At 40.1% G+C, this 23064-nt stretch overlaps 2 protein-coding genes across 2 annotated transcripts in view; one reads left to right on the forward strand and one right to left on the reverse strand.

The window, feature by feature from the left end:
* The first annotated feature begins 17357 nt into the window (after positions 1–17357).
* LOC6726976 lies at positions 17358–18581 on the forward strand. The gene has a single exon (XM_002102341.4). It carries the CDS (start codon positions 17474–17476, stop codon positions 18473–18475), a length of 1002 nt encoding a protein of 333 aa, XP_002102377.1. The 5' UTR covers positions 17358–17473; the 3' UTR covers positions 18476–18581.
* A 356-nt stretch (positions 18582–18937) lies between these two features.
* LOC6726977 (hemicentin-2) overlaps positions 18938–23064 on the reverse strand; it is a 64334-nt gene continuing 60207 nt past the window's right edge. The window contains exons 6-8 of the mRNA XM_016175884.3: positions 22419–22627; positions 21733–21838; positions 18938–21583 (exon numbers count right to left, since the gene is read on the reverse strand). Coding sequence (XP_016033484.1) covers positions 21468–21583; positions 21733–21838; positions 22419–22627 — 431 coding nt within the window. The 3' untranslated portion in view covers positions 18938–21467. The remainder of the gene's footprint in view (positions 21584–21732; positions 21839–22418; positions 22628–23064) is intronic.

The raw sequence follows: 23064 nt of genomic DNA on the forward strand, positions 1-23064 counted from the left end.
ATTATGGTAATACAAACAAACAGTTTCGAAGATAATCTAGTTATATGTCAAGGGAAAGATACAAAATTAAGAGAAATCAGGCAATTGTTAGAAAACACTGAAAATAAATTGTATGAGATGAGAAATGGTATAGTTTACAAAAAGACAAATGAAAATAGATTGCTGTTCTACGTTCCGATAGAAATGGAAGAACAAGTGTTATACAAGTATCACAACGAACTTGGACACGTAGGAAGAGACAAAATGATAGAAGCTATAATGAAAAACTATTGGTTTCCAAATTTAAAACAGAAGTGTAGCACACATATCAGCAACTGTTTAAAATGTATTTCATTCAGTCCCAAAACAGGAAAAACAGAAGGATTTCTACACAACATACCTAAGGGAAACAAACCTTTTGAAATCATCCATATTGACCATTATGGTCCAGTAGACTTGGGTAGACCGAAGAAACATATTCTAGTGATAGTAGATGCATTCACAAAGTTTGTCAGACTATACGCAACAAAAACTACGAACACAAAAGAAGTCATACAATCGTTAAACGACTACTTCAGAGCATACAGTAGGCCTAAGTGTATCATATCAGATAGAGGAGCATGTTTCACGTCTGGCGATTTTGACTTATTTTTGAAAGAATGCAATGTTAAACACATAAAAATTGCAACAGGATCGCCACAAGCCAACGGTCAAGTTGAACGTATAAACCGAAGTCTTGGTCCAATGATTAGCAAGTTAATTGAACCCGATCAAGGTCTACACTGGGACTTAGTCTTAGAAAAGGTCGAATATACCCTGAACAATACACAACACCGCAGCATTAAACAGTATCCTAGTATAATGTTATTTGGTTTACAACAAAAAGGACAAATTATGGATGAGTTAAAAGAAAAAATTGAGGAAATTGAAGAAACGATTGAAGAAAGAGATTTAGAAAGTATTAGAAATAAAGGCGAGGCAAGTCAGAAAATAGCACAAGCATACAATAAAGAATATGTTGACAAAAAACGAAAACGATCAGGAGTGTTCACAAAAGGCGACTACGTCATGGTTAAAAATTTTGACTCAACAACAGGCAGAAGAAGTTAATACCAAAGCATAAAGGACCTTATGTCATAAGCAAAGTTCTCAAAAATGATCGCTTCCTTCTGGAAGATGTTGATGGATTTCAAATTTCTCGCAATCCTTACCGGGGTGTATGGAGCATACAGAATATAAAACACTGGCAAAGAAAAATTAAGAGTCTACAAAATAGAAATTACAATTTAAGAAACTCTGTACAAAATAGAAAGTATAATTTAAGAAACTCTGTACGAAATAGAAAGTATAATTTAAGAAACTCTGTACGAAATAGAAAGTATAATTTAAGAAGCAATTGTAAAACAAAGAAAACAAACAAGAAGAAAAGAAAACCTAAAAAATGTTTAAGACCGTTTAAAAGTATCTCTACTAAGAAGAATAAAATGAGAAACAGGACCCTTAGCTTTAAGAAACGTTAATTGTCATAAAATCCTACGATCGGGAGATCTAGTTGTCAGGACGGCCGAGTTGTAGTAGGCTGCTCCTTCTACCCTCTTCCTTTACTCTTAGTCATACATACCTAATTATACATAGTCAATCTAGTCATAAGCTTATACATACATACAAATATTATAGAGAAACTTATCGATTGATCGACTGGCCACTCTGCAGAGAGCGCGGCAGTCAGTCGCTGTTGAACCAAGCTAGGGTACAGATCGGAAAATAAAATAGAGAATTGTAATAGTTCGGATGTTAACTTCTGTAAACGGCGGCTAAAAGTCAGTGTTCCTTTTATGCCAAAATTTACTAAATAGATGGTACAAGAAACCAACTTTATAAATCTTTCTTTATATGGTCGGCTCTATTTCGGGAGTTGTTAATAGATAATATATACTCATGGTTTTGATTAACAGTTAATATGATTATAAATCACTTATTGTATAAGATTCATATCCTTAACATTTTATTATCAGGTCACTAAATATAACCCTAAGAATATCGTTAGAATGGAAAGTAAAGAAAATAACTGATGGACCTTAACGCATTTTCCAGATTGAGTGACAGTGATAGTCAGTGATGCATCAGCATTTATCGTAATAAGCCGAGAATGGAGTTTGGCGGCTCAATCAATTCCTTTTCAAAAACCAAATTTATTGCTAATTACCGCGAAAGCTCTCCACACTCACACCAGCATGCACTGGGTCACACACACGCGGAAAAGCCCACACAACCATGCAAATTTGATGCCGAACTCGCAAATTAATTGCGGGTTCGTTTGGGTTGCGCCCCGAATGCGACTTTTGCCTGTCGAAGCGATTAGCCGATGCCAGCAGCCGGGTGTTCATGCCTGTGTGTGTGTATTCCAGTATCCTTGTATCCTTGGCTTATGCGTGTGTATGAAAGGGATGCCCCTGCTCTCCCGATTGGGCGCCATAATTAATAGCGGCTTAACTTATAATTACGGTCGCCGAGACCACAAACAACCGTTTAAGCCTAATAGTTGAGGTATCCTGACTTGATATGTTTAGGGCAGGGAAAGTAGTAGTCATTTGATTTGGGTCTGCTCGCATTGGGAATCCTCTTGACGAATCGGATAGCAATAGCTAATGCTCTTTTTCTTCGTTTGTTTAAAATCGATTTATAAAAGTATTGCGTAAACTTGTTTGTGATGCGCCTATTCTTTAATTTTAGACATTTTTATAAAGTGAGTCCTATTTTCTAGTACATTATTACAACATGTCACGTTGCACCTGTAAAAGTCAAATTTACCAAGTTTTATTAAAAGTATTTAAACAAAACTCACCAAATTGAGTTACGGGCATCCAATAATTACTAGACCAAAGAAAAACCATTTTCTATGCGCTCGTGTGTGTTTTAGTTTTATGATTGCAGGTATTAAATTGACACCAGAATAAATTTCATGTCCTTTGCATTCATTTTTCGTTTCACCACATAAAATCAAGTGAGCACACACACACACTGCAGAATCATTTTGTCAGCTCGACATGGCAAACAATCGCCATTCCTTGGCCGACTGACCCATATATGTATATTTGTACGAGTATATGCAACTATATATATATTGAGAACAATTTGTATCTGTAACCATACAATTCACCAACCACAAGTCAATCGAAAAGAATAACAAGAAAGAAATGCAATACTGCAGTGGGATGAAAAGCTGTGTTCGAAAATGCTTTGTGAGTTTTTCCGGCTGAGCTGAGTGACTTTAACTTGTCAGTAGTCTTGGTCTCAAATATGTGGAGGCATCTAAAACAGTTCCTAGTGCATTTCACATGGCTCCGTCCTCAGAGTCCCCAGATACATACTTCAACTTCATGGCCAAAGCTTACAGAGTCTGGCTTTTACATGATTAAGATGGAAGGAAGAGGTATTTGCTCGTATAAATAAAACTTAAATGTTTATTTGTTCTATTAAATGCTTTGCCAATCGGGAGTTTTATGTTCGCGAATTTATTTATAGTTTTGTTTGTTTTCATTAGGCGCTCTGCGATTTTTATTGCTCAATATTTTTCCACTGTCTAACGGCATTATGTAGTTTTTATTGGCCACTTTTAATAGCTCCACTCCGCCACGTGACAATTGTCAATTGTGTACACAAGATATACATTTATATGTCAAACCTTGAAAACTGTTTTTTTTCAGCTCTGACCAGGTTTTTTGATATTGTTAAATTGGTTCGATCAACGAGCGAAAAACTCCAAAACAACTGCATGTAAATGCGTTTAAATTAGATTTCTTTGTTTATTTTAGGGGACAATTTAAAATGTTTGTATTTTGGTTTAAAGTCGGCTTGTGGTTACACTGCCAAGTGCAGAGCCTATATTATTTTATTTAGAAATATTACAACAAATTGAACCTTTTTTAGCTGGATATATTTTCGGTTATTCAAATTCTGAAGTAGGCATCAAAATCTGTGAAATTTTCGATTTTGTTAGCACACGTTAGATCGCCTAAAAAGATTTCATGCGAAATAACCACACAAAATACTCCAGCCAGGTACAGAAGCAAACAAGAATTAAACGACCCTTAAAAGCATGCTACGTTTTTTGCTAACTGGACAATATGAATTTATGTACACATGCCAGTGTAAACATGCAACCAAAAATATTTTCTCTTTTCAGTTAACGGTTAGCCCGGTATAAAACGTGGCCAGATCCAAACACCAAATACATAGATACCCTAAAATCTTTGGGCCATTGGCGGACGTAGGAGATACAGATACAACGAAGCGTTGGGCATGAATTACAGTTCAGTAAATATTTGTCAGCTAATGGCGAAATATATGTACATATTTTTGAAAATGTGCGGAAAAAAGGCATACATCAAACTGAAATTAATCGAAAGCGATTAGAGTATTGACACTAATTGAAAGTCGGGCAAACACAATTCTGTTGCGCAAAGTTCAAGCGATAAGGAAATAAATTATTGCCCAGCAGTTCGCGACTTTAAGGCCCCGACAACTTTAATGTCACACCATCTAGAAGGGCCTTTGGACCATCTAGCGAGATTTATAAGAAGTAAAATTAATGTGGCAGCGCGTCGGAAAACGCAAAGCGGACAAAAAACCAGTGAAAGAAAAGTTGAGCGGCAAGCAGCGATGATTTCTCAGGGTTTTTGGGCGAGAGCAGCTGGGAAGGGGAGTTGGGACGAAATCGGGGGCATTTTTAGAGGACGATGAGTTCCAGGCCTGCGATTCGAATACATTTCCTCATCCTACATCCTCGCTGCGCAAATACTCGCAGTACACACAAGATGGGAAACTTTTTGCGGCCGGATGACATCTAAGGAAAAAATATGCAATTCAACTAACTTTGATTATCCTCCAACTCTCGGTTTTTCCGGCTTAAAGATATTTCGAGAGCTTAGCGTTTTCACAACCTCGGACTTTAAGAAGCTTGTATTCATATAATTTCTGATCTGTGTGCTCGGTAGCATAAAAGTAAAACAATAGTTGGCACATTACCAATATGAAAAATGTAATCACCTATATCACATTTAGATCAAGCTTTGTAGAGTATGCCGAGTGTAAGCTCTTAATAAAGGACAATAATTCAGAGACATCGAATAAATTGTATACATCACAAATTCCATCTTTTACTTCAAGCCCTGTAATTCTGTGCACTGCCTTTATCTATACCACAGGGTGTAGAACTAATAAATCACCTTGCCATGTATGAAATAAAATATTTGTGATGGCAGTCCAGAGAGCAGCAGTCCTACAAGCGGGATTGGATTGCAGTCGAAACACCTGCTGTTTAGCTGGCCAAAACGAATTCATTTAAAGGCAATTTTCATGCATCGAAACGTGCAAATTTCGGAGCTCAGCATGCAGACGAGCATGTGCTTCCGGTGTTTCTTATCCTGTCTGTTCTCAGGACCTCCTGCCTTTGTTTATCCTGGTGCCAGTACTATCCCATCCCATCCCATCCACATAACCATCCCTTGGCGTTTTGGCAGTTGCTGTGCGTAGTATTTATCCATCACTGACAATGTCAAATATATTGCCCATGATGAATGACTCTGCGGATTTGATGAATGTATTTTGTGGTTGTGCTTGCCGACGAGCTCTGCCCATAAAAAGAGGCCATGGAAACGCCAAATGATTTATAAAAATTCGACCGAAATGGCATTCAGTGCAGACACGTCACTTTTGATGTAGGCGCCCAATTGAAGCTCTGCCCTTGGATATCCAAATCAAACAAAAGCGAAATGGTTTGTTTTTCCCCGCCGCGCAATGTGAAAATATTTGTGGAATTTAAATCGGCTGACGGCCGTATCTGACAAATGTTTTACGATCTTGTTCAACTCAATCTCATAAGTAATCTCCGGGGATTATCAGAAGTCAAAACATTTTCGCATTTACTCACAAAAGCATCGCAACTGACTGCAATAATGGTTCATAATTTTCATTTGCATTATCAGACGGCAATTTCATTTAGCGCCGTTAAAATATTCTTACAGCCCAGAACAAGGGGTAAGCCAGCAAAAACCCAGTTAATGAGACCGAATAAGAAGGGAGAAAGTAAAAAATACAACCAAGAGCTGGCCAAGACAATGTAATTGTAGTTAATGAAGCTGTTAAAATACTAAATAAATAAAGCGCGGCCGGCAGAAAGAAATACAATAAAATGGGGAACCGAACGGAGTTTACATGATATAAATTATTTGCCAGGTCAGGCAAACGGATGGGCACGTTTCCTCCATAATGGTTGCTTAATTTTAATGAGAAATACACAAGAAGGGGAATTCCCTTTGACATGTGTGAGGGAAAGGTCACAGGGGACCTTTCGGTTGTGCCATAATGGTCCGTCTTGCCAATCGAACGATGTCGAGTCCCTTAAAGAGATTTCGCCATTGGCATGGGTCCTTCTTCCAGCAAGTATTCCTCATTGCCTGGTTACTGTCCTTCCCTTCTCGAACGAGCTATGAAAAATGTTGCGGTAATTACATTTAATGCAGCACACATAGGCACCCACAGAGGGAATGGGAAAAGTGAAACAATTCTCATTAAGAATGAAATATATTAACTGTGTGAGGGAAGACCCACAACCAGAAAAAGTACCTTTTCCAACACCAAGAAAAATATATGGTTCATAAGATATGAGGAATTTCTTCTTTATTGCCGAAAAATTTGGATACTTTACCTCAAATACTGCCAAAAGTGTATTGGAGCAAATATGTTGATGCTTTTTGGGCTATAATTTTCTCTAGGTGTACGGAAAGTGAACAAGGACTTACTTTAAGTACTGTACCACAGTATTCGCTTTAATATTTTCAGTGGCTCTTTATTTCAAATTATTGCAGTAAAATGAATGGAGTGAGTATAATATTTATTCATAATTTGATATATTATCTATAGAAAATATGTTTTAAAACAAAAGTAGACGAAACATTATTGAAAAGCTGAATAATGTTAAAATGGATTTAAATATTTATAAAACAGCGAACTATTTAGAAATAGACACTCTAGACATCTGCTGTATAACCATCAGTTGCCCTAAAAAATATATATAAATAAAGCCCATTAGTTTTAAAAATGTACCATTAATCCGTGTAAACTAAAAAAACTTCCCTTTTTTCGTGCTTCAATGCAGAATCCTCGAATCCATTAGACCAGCGACTGTTGGTCACTGAATATTGGAGGAATAGCTCGCCAAACGCCTCCTCGTCGATGCCGCAAGTGCGTTTAATGATTCAAAGCTAGTCCAGCTAGACCATCGGATAGGCCATTAACTACAGACCCCGGCCATGTTTTATGGCCACGGGAACACGTTCAAATTGAATACCAGCCGCCTCTCTGGACCGAAAACTTTTTTCCATTTTTAAATGAGGCCGATTCGAGCTGACGGGACAATGTGCATGATTTTTGACAGTTAAATACATTTCGGTGGAGGCACTTCAGCTGGTTGACTTTAATTCGAATTTTGTGTAATTTTATTGCGCTCGAATTGCTGTGCGTGCCGAGTCCTTGCTGTGTCCTGTATTGTCCTGTATTGTCCTGCCCTTGGCCGGTTTCCAAGTGTCCACAGCCAGAGCGAAAATGTGATCAGAAAAACATTAATGCGACAATTACGATGTTTTTAATTGTTTTCAAGTCGCGTTGCACAGCACGGCGAGTATAGTTGTCATCCCACAGCACCATCGCCGTTCTATTACCACCCACCACCCAGAGAATGTCCTTTCCCCGAGAATGGGTAATTAAAAACGTGTTATGAAGTGGGAAGGAACGCTCGAAGTTGGAAAAACTTGGCTGGTTGCGTAAATAGAGAGGGGAAGCGTTAATTGCCACTGTTGGCAGAAATAAATGTTCATTTTTCGAGAATTTACTGCATAAACCGAATGACTGATGAGCTGATAAATTATTGCTGGCGTCAATAAACAATCAAATGAAACTATAAATGTAAGACCTGGCCATTTTCGAAGTATTTCTTGATAACGACGAATCGATTTTTTGCTATACTATAAACTTATGCTCTTAGAGTTTAAATAATACTACCATCCATTTTATGATTTCAGTTAATAATTATGAAGTTTTCCTTAAAAGTGAAGAAGTGACCACGAACCTAATTGGAAACAAACTTATATAACTTAACTCTTTGATTTTTTTGTATTTACTGTATCATGTGAACTAAGACTTGTGACACTTATCCCAATTCATGAGAGCAATCTCTATTATCCTTTTATCATCTCTATAGAATCGTTCACCTTGTTATCCCCATTTTATTCCTACCATTGGTTCTACTCTTCAACCTTCACATCGTGTTTGACCTCTTCTCAATTATAGGAGCGAAAAAAAATCGTATGGAAACGCAGTGGAAGTTGGTGAAAATTTCATTAAATTTTCATTTCTAATTTTCCAAATGGATTAACGCTAAAAGATGCAGAAATCTTTCATCATAATTAGCACGCGGCGCAGGCACGCGCCAGAGCGCGAAGAGGAGGCGGCTGGAGTGGAGGAGCGTGGCACGCCGTCCAATGCATAGTGTCCACTAACCGTACATATGTACATAGTCGTACATACATACATACATACATACTTAGTCCTGTATAAATGTATATACTGTTCGCGTCGTGTCCTGTTTTCGCGTCATTTTCATTTGGATTTTTTGCCTCTCCTTTTTTATCCAATTTTTTATGCTTTCGTTTTTACATGTTCTTTGTTCTTGTTTTCTATGGCCTTGGGCCCTTTGACTAACTTATTTTCAACAATTTGCGACGGAGCCCCTCCACTTTCGCATTTTCCCACCGCCCCTGTCCGCTAATTAAGCGAACAGATAGAAAATCTCTTAAGTGTGCTGGAGTGGAGTCTGCTTAATGGAAATCATAATGAAATCAGGGCGGAAAAGTCAACCCAATGAAGACGGCTCAAATGAGGCAATTTCGACTTTGATAACCATTGGCCTTCATCAATTAATTGGTCGTAAATTAGGAGCTGAACTAAATATATATTGATCTCGGTTTAAGAATATAGTTTTAGTTTGGTTGCCGTGGAGGAGCCTCCTATAGCTTAACAAAAATCGCATTAAATTGAAACAAGCATTGGCAACGACTTCCACCCTTTTTGTTTTCAAGTTTCTCAACACTCAAAAGTAACTCATTTGGTTTGTGTTGCAAAATTACGAAATACTGTCACGTATGTTTTGCTTTTTAGAATATTACCACAGCAGAAGCCAGGGGACAAGAAAATGCATATCAACTCGAAACATAAATTTGGGTCAAAAAGTTTAATTTAAACAAGTGTTGTTGTCGTCTTCGGTCTGCTGTGTGTTGATACTTGTAGTTTCTTTGTTGTTGCGGGCAGAGGAGCCAACAACATCACGTATACGCAGTGTAACACAAAGTACAAATAAATTAGTTGCACTCAAGGCGGATGGGATTGGCAAAGACATAGAGATTGCTTGGGTTGTCTTGGCCTGGCCTGGCCTGGTCTGGCTTGGCATGGGTTCTGGGTTCTGCTGCGAAAAACTTGGCAAACGAATGCCAGAACGGAAATTTACTAATTTCAAAGTTTCGCACGCATTAACCTCGAAAATCTGTGTGCAACTTGAAGACACTTGCAATTGCAAAGACACCCCGAAAATCGAGGGAGTCTCCATCTCCGTTGCTATGTGCTTGTGCAAATAATTTGGGTCACGAGCTGAGCAAGCAACAGGGATACGGATTAGGATAACCGAGGGGTGTGCAGGAGGGTGATTCTATTTTAAGGACATACCAAAAATTCGTGCAGCTGTTACCAATTTCAGCACTTGACAAAAGGAATACGATTATTTTTTGAGAGAATCGAACATCTCTTCAGATATTTACAATCAATTCCAAAAAATAAATTAGAAGAAACCTTAGAACTGAACTGTAGATATAAATTTACGAAAACATTGGCTAAGTCCCTATTCTATTCTGAATCTATCCTCATTTATGAACCTACATTTTTGATTGTCAAGCTTTGTGGCAAGGTTTCAATGGCTTCAAAAGCATCCTGGTGGTCTACTCGAATCACCCTAGTAAGGATAGCACACTGCACAGCAGCTGACAAGTTAACGCTGCGTATACGTAACCCCTGAACAGGGCCAGGCTAAAAACGTCTAAGGACAACAAAGACACGGGTGAGCGGCAGCCGAGTCGAGTTGAACTATTGTCAAGTTTTAACCTCGATATGCAGCGATGTAAGATTAGGCGTCGTCTAAGCCACGCCCCCCATCCCCCATCCCACGCCCCCATGGAATGCAGCGCCTTGGGACAAAACAAAAATAAGTAGCAGAATGCCAGGCGAACTGAGCAGCAGCAGCAGCGGCTCACTGTCATGCCAACGCACGGGAGTCGAGCATGGTCATGTGTGGCATTAGGGTGTTCCAGCTGGTGGGTGGTGACCCAGGGTCGAAGGCGGTGGCCGAGGAGGGGCGTGGCTGCCAGGAGCGGCTCGTGTAATCATGCAGCGACAACGACGACCCCTTGAGTGCATTACAACAATTGGAATTGCCGGGGCTGCGACTCAGACTGCGAATGGGCTGCTGCTAATGTGGGCTTATGTGGGATCAGATGGCATAAAAATGTCTCAAATAAAGTGGTGTTAAAGGGGAACTTTAAGAAGAATGTGAAAATATCCTTGGCAACGCAGATATGGGGCTCGAAAGAATAACTTTAAACCAGATGACAGCATGTCTTAGAATTTTTGTTTAGGATGGTTAGCGTTTCAAACAAGAGATCTTATACACTATTTCACAAGCGGAAGATGTAAGACATTCTAATTCCATTTTATTATAATATAAGCAATTATAATGTAATTTTAGTTGTTATTAAATGTTGTCTTCTATCTAGAAGAACTAATTGTTATCTGTTATAATAATTAAATTTCTGAAACTTTCAGTTACTTAAAAATAGAATGAATGTGTAATGTAATACTTTATATTTATGTATTACCTTAAGTATTATGTATTACCTTGTGTATTATGTATGTATGTGATGAATAGCACATTCTAAGCAAGTTTTTTTTTTTTTTTTTTTTTTTTTTTTTGGCTTTTCTGGGTTTCAACCCACTGTCCCTTATTACTGCAAGCTAGGTTGAGCCTGGTGATGGGTAGGAGGAGGCTCGGGGCTGGCTTTGAGATGAGGTCGACTCGACCCGCTCGCTGGCCTTTTTCTGCGCATTCATCATTATTGTGGCCCTGTGCTTAAGTCGTGCCTCAACCGCCCAACGCCCTGCGCCCATCCATTACTTCGCCCTCGACAAGTGTGTCAGGTCCACATGACAGTCGGCGGTTGTTTCGCGGCGTACAAGTTCAAAATCAACTATTCTTGGCTGGGTATCCGGGCCACAACAGGACCGAGCACATTTTCCCAGCCACGGAGCTTTAATCGAACTGGATTCTAAGCGAATTTTCGTTCATTTTTGGTCCAAGTTGCAGCTCAGTCCACGCAACAAATGGCTATAAGTAAACTAAACCCATGACCCCATTAAAAAATCAGAACAAAACTAGAGTAAATAAACCGAACAACTTTAGCTGGCCAACGAAAAAAGTTGGAAATAAACTACGAGCGAACTGCACTCAACTTGTAATGAAGTTTCAATATACAAATCAATAAGGACCCAGCAGGCAGAGCCAGGACCACCTCCTTGAGTCCAGGACCTGCAGACTGCACACCGCCTGGAAAATTCGAACAAAAACAAAACAACTTGAGCGCCGAGAGGCGGGCCGACAATCTGTGGGATGCCTAGATGAGGCCCACTGCTGTTTGGGTCAGTTTCTAACTTTTTAGACGTAAAGCAGGAGGCGTGGAGAGACATGCCCATGGTCTGTGTCGGTGGTCGGCATCGGCTGGAAAAGTTAATGATGTCACTTCCACTTTTGCCCATTGCCCAGAGGCCGAAGACATCAGCCCAACCGCCTTCGATGCGAGCTGAGGCAGACCGAAGTGGAACGTGTGAAAAATACGAAACTATTAAACTATCGCTGGGCACAGAGACTCAGCCACATAAGCCACAAGGAGCCACAAGGATAAGGGCGCCACGATTGGAGGGATCATGTGATTGGATACAGGGAGAGAGTCGTGGAAAACATACTACGACTAATTTATCTTACAATTTTAAGTGATGAGTTCTACATTTTATAACTAAGTCAAATAAAATAAAGCGAAAGGAGTACAGTTAACTAGTGTTTCTCCATACTTGGCTAGTTCCTTTTTTGACATATAACTTAAACATAAAATCAATAATATATATAGGTGTATAAATCAATATACAGGCGATAGCTTTTTCTTTAAGATGTACTTTACTATTATAGAAAAGATGAAAAAACGACTGACTTGTGCAGCTTGCAACGATGAACGATAGTAACAAAAAATTAACAAAATCGTTGGTGACTTGTAAAACAAAAACATTTGAGTTCCCTTAATTTCTTGTATATATGTGCACATATTCTTGGTAATTTTTTGACCCTTCGGGTACACTTGTAATCTTAGATGAACATTTGGCTAATTGTAGGAGTTTAAATACGAAAACAATTACATCACTCAAACTGAAATGGGCAATGGGTAAAAGGGCCGAAAAGAAACACCAATAATCGCGCAACGCACTTAGCCAAATTTCAAGCAATTAAATCTTTAATTCGCGCTTAAAAGCTGTTTCACCCCCGGTTTCCCTCTAGCCATTTCCCCCGTTTTTTGCGGGGGGTCCCTAACTAATTATAAAACGGATGCGCCACATTTTCCACCCCGAAACCCCCTCTTTTTTTTAGGTAGCGCTTTGTTTAAGGCCGCAAGTCCCAACCAGAAAAGGGACAGATAAATGCGACGGTCTGCTCCTAAAATAACAGTATTTTGCATAATTGTTGACCCAGAAAGTCCGAAAAGAAAGCAGCAACAAAACAGGGGAACTTGCTGCTGCTGCTGCTGCTGCAAAGAATGTAATTTCTTTTTCTTATTTTCCCCAGCATTTTCCCTCGGCGTCGCTGTGGGAACCGCCAGTGATTTGTAATTAGGAAACGGCCGCCAACTGTCGCCTTGGCTTTGGCCTGGCCAGGACGATGCCACGCCCCATTTGCACCGCAACGGAGGCGGTGGCAGTGGCATCAGCGGCAGCGGCTGGAGGCATTAGCGAACGTTAAATACCCAAGTGCCATCTGCTAAGGGGAAAAGCGGCTACATACAAAAAAAAGGTGACCGGGAAAATTAAATGAATGAAAAGTGCTAGAAGAAAAGTGTAAAGCAATGACGGCGACGCCTGGGATGCCCCCTTTCCCACACTCCCTTTTGGCCATTTTCGCAGTTTGCGGCTTGGTGGGAAATGGGGAGAGAAAAGCGTACGGGGCGTGGTGATGGTGGAAAACTGTGGCGAAGATTCCCACCCATTTGTGTGCGTAGTTGGCGAAAGTTTATTAAACATTTAAATTCACTCATTTCTCGGTGGAACTGCTCCTTTCTTTTTCGGCTGGGGAAATGACCAAAAATTGAAATTATTTCATGTCCGGTGTCACCATTTTCGGCTTCCGTATTGGGTTCGACTTGGTCTGGTTCTGGGGTCCTTTTGCTGTAAAATTAATCCATTGATGCAGAACTTCTGAAACTTCATTTTCAACGGAAATTTATAAATTTTGGGCCAGCGGCCTTGGCCGGCCCTTGTTTACTCATGTCCTGCATGCTTCCGTTTTTCCACTTTTCCACTTTCCTCTGCCTTTTGGGCCACCGGAAACGACCTTTTCTTTCTGCATAATTTCGGGAAATATGTTTGCAGCAGTTGGTAATGTTTCGGGTAAAGTTTGGGCCAATGATTTATGGTGGGAATTCATCTTAAAACGGTAAAGGCGTTTTTAAAGCGTTTTAACACAAACGGGCTAGTTTTATTGCTTTTATTTGTGTGATATAAATCAAAGCCAATACAAAAGCAAATTATCTTTACTCCTAATGTTTATATAAATTTAATAATATTCTGAAGCTCATATTTATCGTGCAAACAGCAAATTGCTTGTTAGAAATGAAATATAAATAATATTCCTCTAGGTAAACGTGTTTCTATTAAAATATGGAGTATACTGCAATTCTAATGACTTTTTCCTATTGTAATTGATTCAATTTTGAAGTATATGATATGATAAATGCCTAAAATTATATTCCTCTTAAATATCCGTTGATTAATATCCGTTGATTTGGTGCCCTTCAGGTGTTCTTGGTCATAAGATAGATAAGGGCACCAAAAGTACCTTGCAAAATTTTGGCAATTGACCAACAGCGCTGCGGTGCCGCAGGAATACATCCCGATGCGAATGCATCCTTTTCGGTAATAAAATCGCGTTTAGACATGGTCCTTTGCAAGCACAAATCCCATTCAAACCGCTCGGCTTGGCTTTGATTCCGAAAGCCCCGAAAACTTTTGCGCCCTCAAATTGAAAGGAGTCTTTGTTGTGCACGAGTGTGTGTGTGTGTGTGGCTGCTCGAAGCAGAGGCTCTTTGGCATTAGCCACCATCCTTTGCTCCTTGATCCTGGCTCCTTTCAATGGCTCACCTTGTGAGAAGAGCACCTACAATGGTTACACACACACACGCACACACCACCCCACTCCGTCGCATTCAGGCACTCACTTATTAGAGGAAAAGCAGGTGAAACCCATCCTTGAGGCGGTGACGTTGCACTCGGAAGTCAGTCTGAATATGCAGCCCAGAAAATGGCAATAATGAAATCAAAATGTGAATGCCCTTTGCATTTCCTACTTACAGTTTGACCCTGTTACGAGCCAAGCAAAAGCAAAAGCTCCAGATGAAACCAAATCTGAGCCTGGTCAGCCCGCAGGCACTTCCTTCGCCTGCCACGCCCCCGTTGAATAAGCCCTCATTAGTCCCCCTTTCGAGAATTATGCGGCTTCGCAGCGTTGGCTGCTGCATTAAATTTGCATTCGAAAGCTGCGTTCGAAAGTTGAGACAAATCCTTGCCAGGCATTCGTTATGAGGATTCTTTTTGGGCCGCAGGTCAAAGCCAGTTTTGAGAAGCTTATTCAAATTATCAGATTTAACGCGAAGAACTCCCCCAAAATGGTAAACTAATAAAGGCCGAGATGTGGTAAATGAGTAAAGTAATCTTAAAGCAAATAGTTTCTTTAATACAAATTTGATGCGATGCTTGGGTTTTACAAAGTTATTTTTAATCATATCCGCCTTCTATGGTTTTTTTTCTTTAAACTCTACACAAATACTACTCTGCACCTCGCACAAGAATCGGCGGTCTACAAAGTATTGACAAAGACACTAGAATAACAAGATACGTAACGGCCATACCAAAGACACTAGAATAACAAGATGCGTAACGGCCATACATTCGTTTGGCACTATGCAGCCACTTTTTTGGTGAAGGCCAAATTTGCTCTCTTTCCGCTCACTCACGCTGAGAGCATAAGAAATCTAAAAATAGAATTTGCTTGCTTGTGTGCGTGTTGTGCTAGAAGACGATTTTCGGGCCAAAATCAATTCTGATCGAAGAAACGAATTTACATATTTGGAGTTGTGGCCAATTTCGTAGCAATATGATGAAATAAAATAAAAATTCCCTGACTATTATAATTTAAAAGTTTTTTAAATTCGTTTGTTAAAATCGCCGCTCGAATTAGCTACCGCTTACATATTTTTAATTATGTTGAAAATTTATGTTGAAAAAAATACTTTTATTTGTGCACTAATGCTCAACAATTTCATTATTTATTATTATTTCATTTAATTTCATTAAAAAGTAATAATTTTATTAATAAATAATAAAAATAATATTTCATAATAATAATTCATAAAAAATAATAATACGTAGTAGAAAATAAAAATTATTAAAATAAATATAAAAAATGAAAACTGTTTATTGCAAAAGTCATATCATCTGGAGGCACGAAGTGCGGACACAAGCACTCAACAATCACTGCCTTATTAATTTTTCTCACGTCGCAAGCTGAATACCCTAATGACAAGTATTCTAATATAAAGTCATTTTCGAAATTTATTTTGTGATGAACATAGATTCGGGTATTACTATTTCAAAGCTTTATTTAAATAATAATAACCTTAAGGCAATGCAAAACAAGAATTTTTCGCATGGTGCCAATTGATAAAAATAATATAGATTTAAAGACAACGAACTTCTAATGTGAAGGGCATATTTTGTCAAATTTACAATGCATGAGCACACGTATGCACACATACAGTTGTCTGCTATCACTGTATGCGTAGAAAAGAGCAGTTTGCTGTAGCGCTCTCCGCTCTTTCTCTCTCGAACAAAAACTCGAGAGAGCCTGGAGCCACCTCTAGAGCCACGGCCAAAAAATTGTATGGCGTTACGCATCTTGTTGTTCTAGTGTCTTTGGTATTGAGTTCTTCTTTTGACATTTTAAATGGTGACTTGACCAAAATATATTATACTCGTATAACTTAAAACACTCCAAGTACGAGTACGCCGCGAAGAAATGCCACATTATTACATTGGGTTTTATGACAAATTCGAGTCCCGCATATGTAATTACAATACGTTCAAGGATATCATAACCTCTCAAGTAACGTTCAAGAAACTCAAGTAACTCAAGTAAATGAAAATGAATGCTACAGTTACAGAAGAACAAACTACAAATATATTTTGGCTCCATTACTTTTCCTAATATACACACATGCCAATCGATTAAGAACTTTATCCGTTTTAATAATGTTTTGGGCTATTATTGTAAATCTCTTGATGTTCCCCGCTTTAATTTATTTGCCAGACACAATGCGGTCGACAACAATTGCAGGACGTCGGCTGTCCTAATGGAAAATGACCGGATCAAACCCTCAATCCTTTCAGTCACGTTTGTCCTTGTTGCCTAGCCTGGAATTAGACAACGAGACGACCTTGACCCGACTGTTGGCTGCATTGTCCACCCCGTTAGCTCGGACCGCTTAATTTGATACTTCTGCGCCCGCTTTAACCCGTGTTGAATACACCCAAAACTGGTTCCATTCACATTTCGACACAAATATTGTAACATTTCAATATTACTTTTTCCAACACTCAGATGACAACTGCGTTAACTGATGAAAATCGCATATTTGGTTAATTTGCTATTCATCCTCTCTGCTTTTAAAATCGAGTAACCAGAGTTGTCATCATATATAATTGAGGTGTCGAAAAAACTCAAAGAAACTAGTTCTTTCGTAAGCAATATGGTCGTGTTTATAACTTTGTGTAACTTGAGTTTGTCAAAATGATAATAATCTATGTTAAATTACCGAAAAGTCATCCATTTAAAAGTGTAAGAAAACTAACTAATTATAGAATCTATTTGAATGCGTTCACCGATATCGCAAATCGCCATTCACCTAGAAATAATGGTGTTATCGATAAGTGCGTATTGAGTTCTCCATCCCTTGCTATAGCACGTTTCGGAAGAAAGTTTTTTTTGACAATAAGATAATTAATATTTTAATTGGCTTATACAATGAATAACCAAATTATTTGCGATCAAGTCTTTCTTGCGCATGCTGAAGATGAATTGTTACTTATTTACGACGATGAAATTAATTTCCATGAGGAGCCTGCCCCAATCCTTGATGACGTCTGGAAAAGCGAAGACGACGTGACTCCAGAAGAGATTCAAGTCGAAGTCGAAGACTACGGAGCTTTACAGGAAGTAGAGGACACTCCTATAGTTTACGAAATCTCGGATAGCGAGAATGAAATGACTCCAGAAGAGAATGTGCAAAAAATTGTCACTTACGATGTAGACCTTTCGGCCATAATCCAGACTTGCGATATCTTTCATCCAGAAAAACTTCTGGTCTACATTCACGGTCAAAATTTCACATTTCCAGATTCGGGATTCTTTGCGGAGCAGTGCGATAACTTGAATGCACTCAATGTGACCTACAATACGATCTGGTCTCAGACTTTTAGCCGTTCTCCTGGAGAAGTGACCGATGTGACCGACTTAATCCTTCATCGCAACCACGACTTCATCTTCCAGGCACACTCGCCGCCATCGATCCCCAGCTTGCATGCCGAACATTGTCCTCGTCACCGCAAAACCACACGAAACGTCTTCTGGGCCGACATGGAGGAGGTGTCCTGCATCTTGCTGCATACGGCGGCCGCCCATGCAGAGCCCCCCGCTTATGTGCACGACGACACGGTTACTTTTGTTGCCAAGGGTCTCACCTTGGCCAAGGAGTACATGACTGATGGGGAAACTGCCCCGAGCGGACCGCAGAGCATCGGTCGCCTGGTGGCCGCCATTGTCATGGACAGGAAGTCGGCCGTTGTAATGGCATATGCCGTGAGCCACTTCGTTCCTCAGACTTTGACCGATGACAACACAGGCGAAGTGTCGGGCCTAACGCTCAATAACATCATTCGCGGATTTGCCATCAACGACCACTTCCGTCGCATCATTATCGAAAAGACCTGTCCCGTTCTTCCCGTGGTGAACCAAATTCCAAACTAATAGTTCCCAGGCATCGCATCAAATCAATTTATATAATTCATGTGGCTAGTTTGAGCATTTAGGAGGGTAACACAAGAACAACCAGAAAACTGAATAAAAGTATTAAATAAAAACTGTTGTCCTTAAAACTATAAAGGTGTCTGTAATTTCTTTTTTAATTAAAATGTATAACATATATAGTCTTTGTTTTAGATTGTTATTATTAGAAATGGGTTATATTTCATTCATTATATAAGGCTTAAAAGATAAAATGAAAATCAAAAACTGTGCCTTCAGTGAATTTTTAAATATTTTATTTTTGTGATGAATGCGTAAAAACTAGTAATGATAAATAATTTTACCAGAAAAACTAAGCAATCCCAATATTTAAGCTTAGATTTTCAGATAAAACTAAATAAATAGATTAATTTTTTTTAAATTTGTACTTACATTTTTTTTCTTACACTCCAATGAAAAGACTTCTTTAAGTTATTCAATTGTATTATTTTATTGTATGTAATGCAATAAATTTGTCAGTTAAAGTTCACATAGTTCTTAGTTTCGTTTACATATGTATATGTGTATGTAAGTATTTTCGTTATTAGTCGGTACTTAACAATAAACTTTGCTATATCATGAGTACACGTGTGTGTTCGAGTGTCTGTCTTTAAAAAGTAACGCCCACACCTCTGCGAATTTGGGACTTTTGCGTGTAATGCGATTTATTTACAATTAGTCGGGTGTTGATAATTACACGAATGGCGTCTACACGTTAATCGAGTTGATGAAAAACACTTAAGAGCTTAGAAATGTATTTTGATTTCGATTTGTATCGTACTCGCTATGGTCATATATGTACGCCGCTTAGGTCTAACAAACTGTCATTGTTCAACATTCAGTTTAATGGGGGGTGTCCAATCCGGCTGTTGGTGGCTTTTTGGCGTGAAATTAAAAGGCTGAACATAAGTGTCAGGGTTGGGCGCTGCTGGGGGGTGGGTGGCTCAAAGGTGGTTAGCCGCAGACCGCGAGCATTTGATGCATGCAAGCCGGAATGTGTTAATTGTCCACACCCGTGAAAAGAATCCCCGTTAAATTAACCCCTTCCTGCCCACCGCCACTGTAATATTGACCGCAGAAATTTATTTCCGTGGCTTTTTCTCGCCCGTCTGCGGAGCGTGTTTGCGTTGGCTCACAGCTGCTTGCGGTTAACTTGGCCCGGGATCAATTTGTTAAGCGCTCAAAGACGGGCGCATCAAGTATACGCAGGGTGTGACAGCCGACGCCTTGGGACAATCGCACACATAATTAATGCCGCTTTGAGGGCATTGTTTGATTGGGAGTGGGAGTGGCAGTGGGCCTGCACCTAATTGCAATTAAGTTGACGCTGCAGCCTCAATTTCCACGTACACGTACAAATTCAGGAGCAGAGACAACTTTAATTAATTTCAGACGATTTTTATGGGATTTGCCGTGGATCGGGGGGAGTGCGTGTAATTAAAAAGGACGTTAAGTGGATAAATAAATACGAGCCGAGCCTGCGGGTTGGCGATGCACACGATGTTTACATTTTGTCCGTTTGATTCGTTTTATTTATTTCTTTGGCCGCCTTGCGCCTTTGTCTCCTGCCGCCTGCCGCTATTTGTTTATTTATTTATTTTATGTATTTATTTGTATCGTTTAAATGCAATTCATTAGTGTTTGGAATACGTCTCTGGTTGGATTCTGCCATTTATATTATTTGTATATTCAATTAATTTACATTTTGCTGAACGATTTCGCAATAGAGTTATATACAGTTCGCGATTCAGTCCGCTGAATTCAATAAATTTACTTTCGTTATCAATTAAATTGTTTTTGCTTGCTGAACGCGCCCATTTCGTCCATTCCGATCAATGAGTGTATTTGCTATAATTTTTTGTTCTTACGCCATATTTACTTTATGAATTTTGGTTTTTCCCGCATGTTTCGAGCTTGTTCGTGAGATAAGAGCACATAAAAAAGAGTTCCATAAATTGGCTATGCAAATGTTTGCGATGTGGCACATACATACATCGCAGTCCGAATATGTGGGTGCTATGTTTGCCAAAGATAATGCTGAATAAACTCCTTGGAAATCATTCAGAACTTCTCCGATCCCTGGGACGGCCTATTCAATTTTTCAAATTTATTGGCGAAAGAAGTTTCGATTCCCCTGACCAGCAACGAGGTCACCGGCCAGAGTCCAGTATTTGCTAAAAATAATAAATATTCAAAACTGTCCGGCATCCGTGTGTGAGTGAGAGAGAAAAAGAGCGAGAGAGAGTGAGGAGGAAAACTGTGCGAGGAGTGCGGGAGATATGGCTAATTGAAAAGTTCAGCATGTCGCCGCATAGGAAGGAGACAGCAAATGTTGTTCCAGACTCAAATTGCCATGCAAATGCATTCGAGTAGCATTTTTCCCAAAAACGCATTCGTTTGATGGCAGGAATTTCCCAGATCCCGATCCCCCTTTCTGCCCGGCTCGCCCATGCGGTCCGAATGGTTTCAGGATATCGATGCAATTTCACATCGGACTGCATAAATATTTACTGTTATTCATTTATGCAAACTTACTCGGTATTTTCCACAAAACATAGGCCCCGCCACTCACGCAACCAAACTGAACAGAAAAACCCAAACATAACTACGTAACGAATTCAGTTAGGAGTCAGCCTAAGACTAGGGGCTTACTAACTAGTTCGCTTAGAGCCGGTAGAACTTACGATTAGCTGGGGCTCGGGATTCTCGAAACTGTCTGGGATACGGACTCATCCTCTATATGTATTGGTTAATAGTTAGTGGATAAAATCAACTAGCTTACAACATGCACTCGGTTATTACGTTAAATCTCTCTTTTCTTCTCGCTTTTGCAATTTGGGCCTATCGAATTTATTTGGTTTTTACTTTTACGTTGGCAGAGTGTTGGGATTCCCATCTTCTCACTGACTAGTAGCTGCTTTCAGGCCATTTAGTTTGGCTTGCTGGCATTGACATGTCATGTGCGGTGGCCCACTCCGATGAGGATGACGCTGAGCAGGAGCGCCAGGATGCTGAGGGCGTAGGCCCGGGTGGTGGCTGCCGAGGATGTGACCGCCGAGGCCGACGATTCGCCTGGGAAAACAATCAGAGGGAGCAATCAGACACTGACACTAACTTAAAAGGCATTTTAGTTACTTATTTTTAATGCAGCACGACTTTAATATCTATACTTTATTTCTATTGGAAGTTTTTTGCTAGCAAATGCCTGGACTGCAACTCACCATTTATTATGTTCAGCGTTACGGTCGCACTGGGGCTATTCGACGGGCTACATGTGTAATTGCCAGTATCGCGCTTCTTGGCCGACTCGATGATTAATGAGCCAATCTGCAGGAGAGAGAAAAAACACAGGCCCACTGAGTTACGTACTATATTCCGAGAGCCAAGGAAAAGTTTGGAAAAGAAAAAGATAAACACAGGCAGTTTTCACTCGGACATGGGCACACGTATTCCAAATATCGGGCATGTGCCGGAAACTGACTTTTTGCCCCGCGGCAGGGGATGAAAGTTATGGCCAGGCCAATTAGGAGAAATGCGACACAACTGAAACTTTGCGAAACAATATTATAATATTTCTCGCTTGCCAACGGCAGCCAAGAATCCAGTCCAAGTTGAGTGTAATTAAATTAAAATTAACAAGGGACCTGGCCAAGTGGAAGATGCTTTGAGCTGCGGATGGAATTAGTTTTAATTTCATTACCATAGTGATACAACAATTAAATAATTTACATCAATAAAATTGCTGCGTAAGTGAATAATTTCGAGGATACTCTCAAAGATTTTTAAAGTGATAAATTTATCAGAATGGCTTAAAGTAATTAGTTTAGTTAGATGCTTTAAATTTAGAACTCAAAAATTTTATGATCTACTTAAGTATATAACTAATATGTAACCACTGTGCACTTACCGTGCTCTGGCCTTCGCCGGAGGCCTCCGGCAGGTTGGGATCCAGTTGCGTGCGGTGGCGCCGGGAGTCGGCCGCCAGCTGCTCGGCGCCGTGGTACCACATGATGAACGTGGGCGGCTCCAAGGCGCCGCGCACGATGCAGCGTAGCACCACGTTGCTGCCCGCCTTCACGTAGCGGTCCGGCTCTCCCAGGATCTCCGTGCGGGGAACTGCGGCATGCGGAAGAGTGGAGAAGAGCAGAAGAGCAGTGCGGATAAGTGGAAGTGGCAAATTCGGCGCTCCGAAATTGTGTCATTTCGCTAATCTATTGAATTAACAGCTACGAGTCACGTCGCACACGTAAATCTGGCTGTGGCAGGGCGACACTCCGCCTCCCAAGAAAATCCACTTTTCAATTTTTCACTTACTGATTCCAGCTTGAACTACGCCCATCACCCCCCACCCCCCCGGGTGATTTTTTGGCCAACAGACACGCACATGCATAACAAACTAAGAGTTGTGTCAAACAAAACTGGAAGAAAAGCAGCAAAAAAAGGCGGTGAATAGGGAGAGCACACACACAAGCGAACAAGTTGGAAATGTTGGCGCATACATTTTCACACGACCTTCCGCCGCCCCGCGGCGTTACCTTCCCCCCCGGCACCCA

The sequence above is a fragment of the Drosophila simulans genome, chromosome 3R (genome assembly GCF_016746395.2).
Source record: "Drosophila simulans strain w501 chromosome 3R, Prin_Dsim_3.1, whole genome shotgun sequence".
Classification (NCBI taxonomy): domain Eukaryota; kingdom Metazoa; phylum Arthropoda; class Insecta; order Diptera; family Drosophilidae; genus Drosophila; species Drosophila simulans.

What these genes read in the sequence shown, in the direction of transcription:
- LOC6726976 (XM_002102341.4), top strand. Translation starts at nt 17,474, where the DNA reads ATGAATAACCAAATTATTTGCGATCAAGTCTTTCTTGCGCATGCTGAA.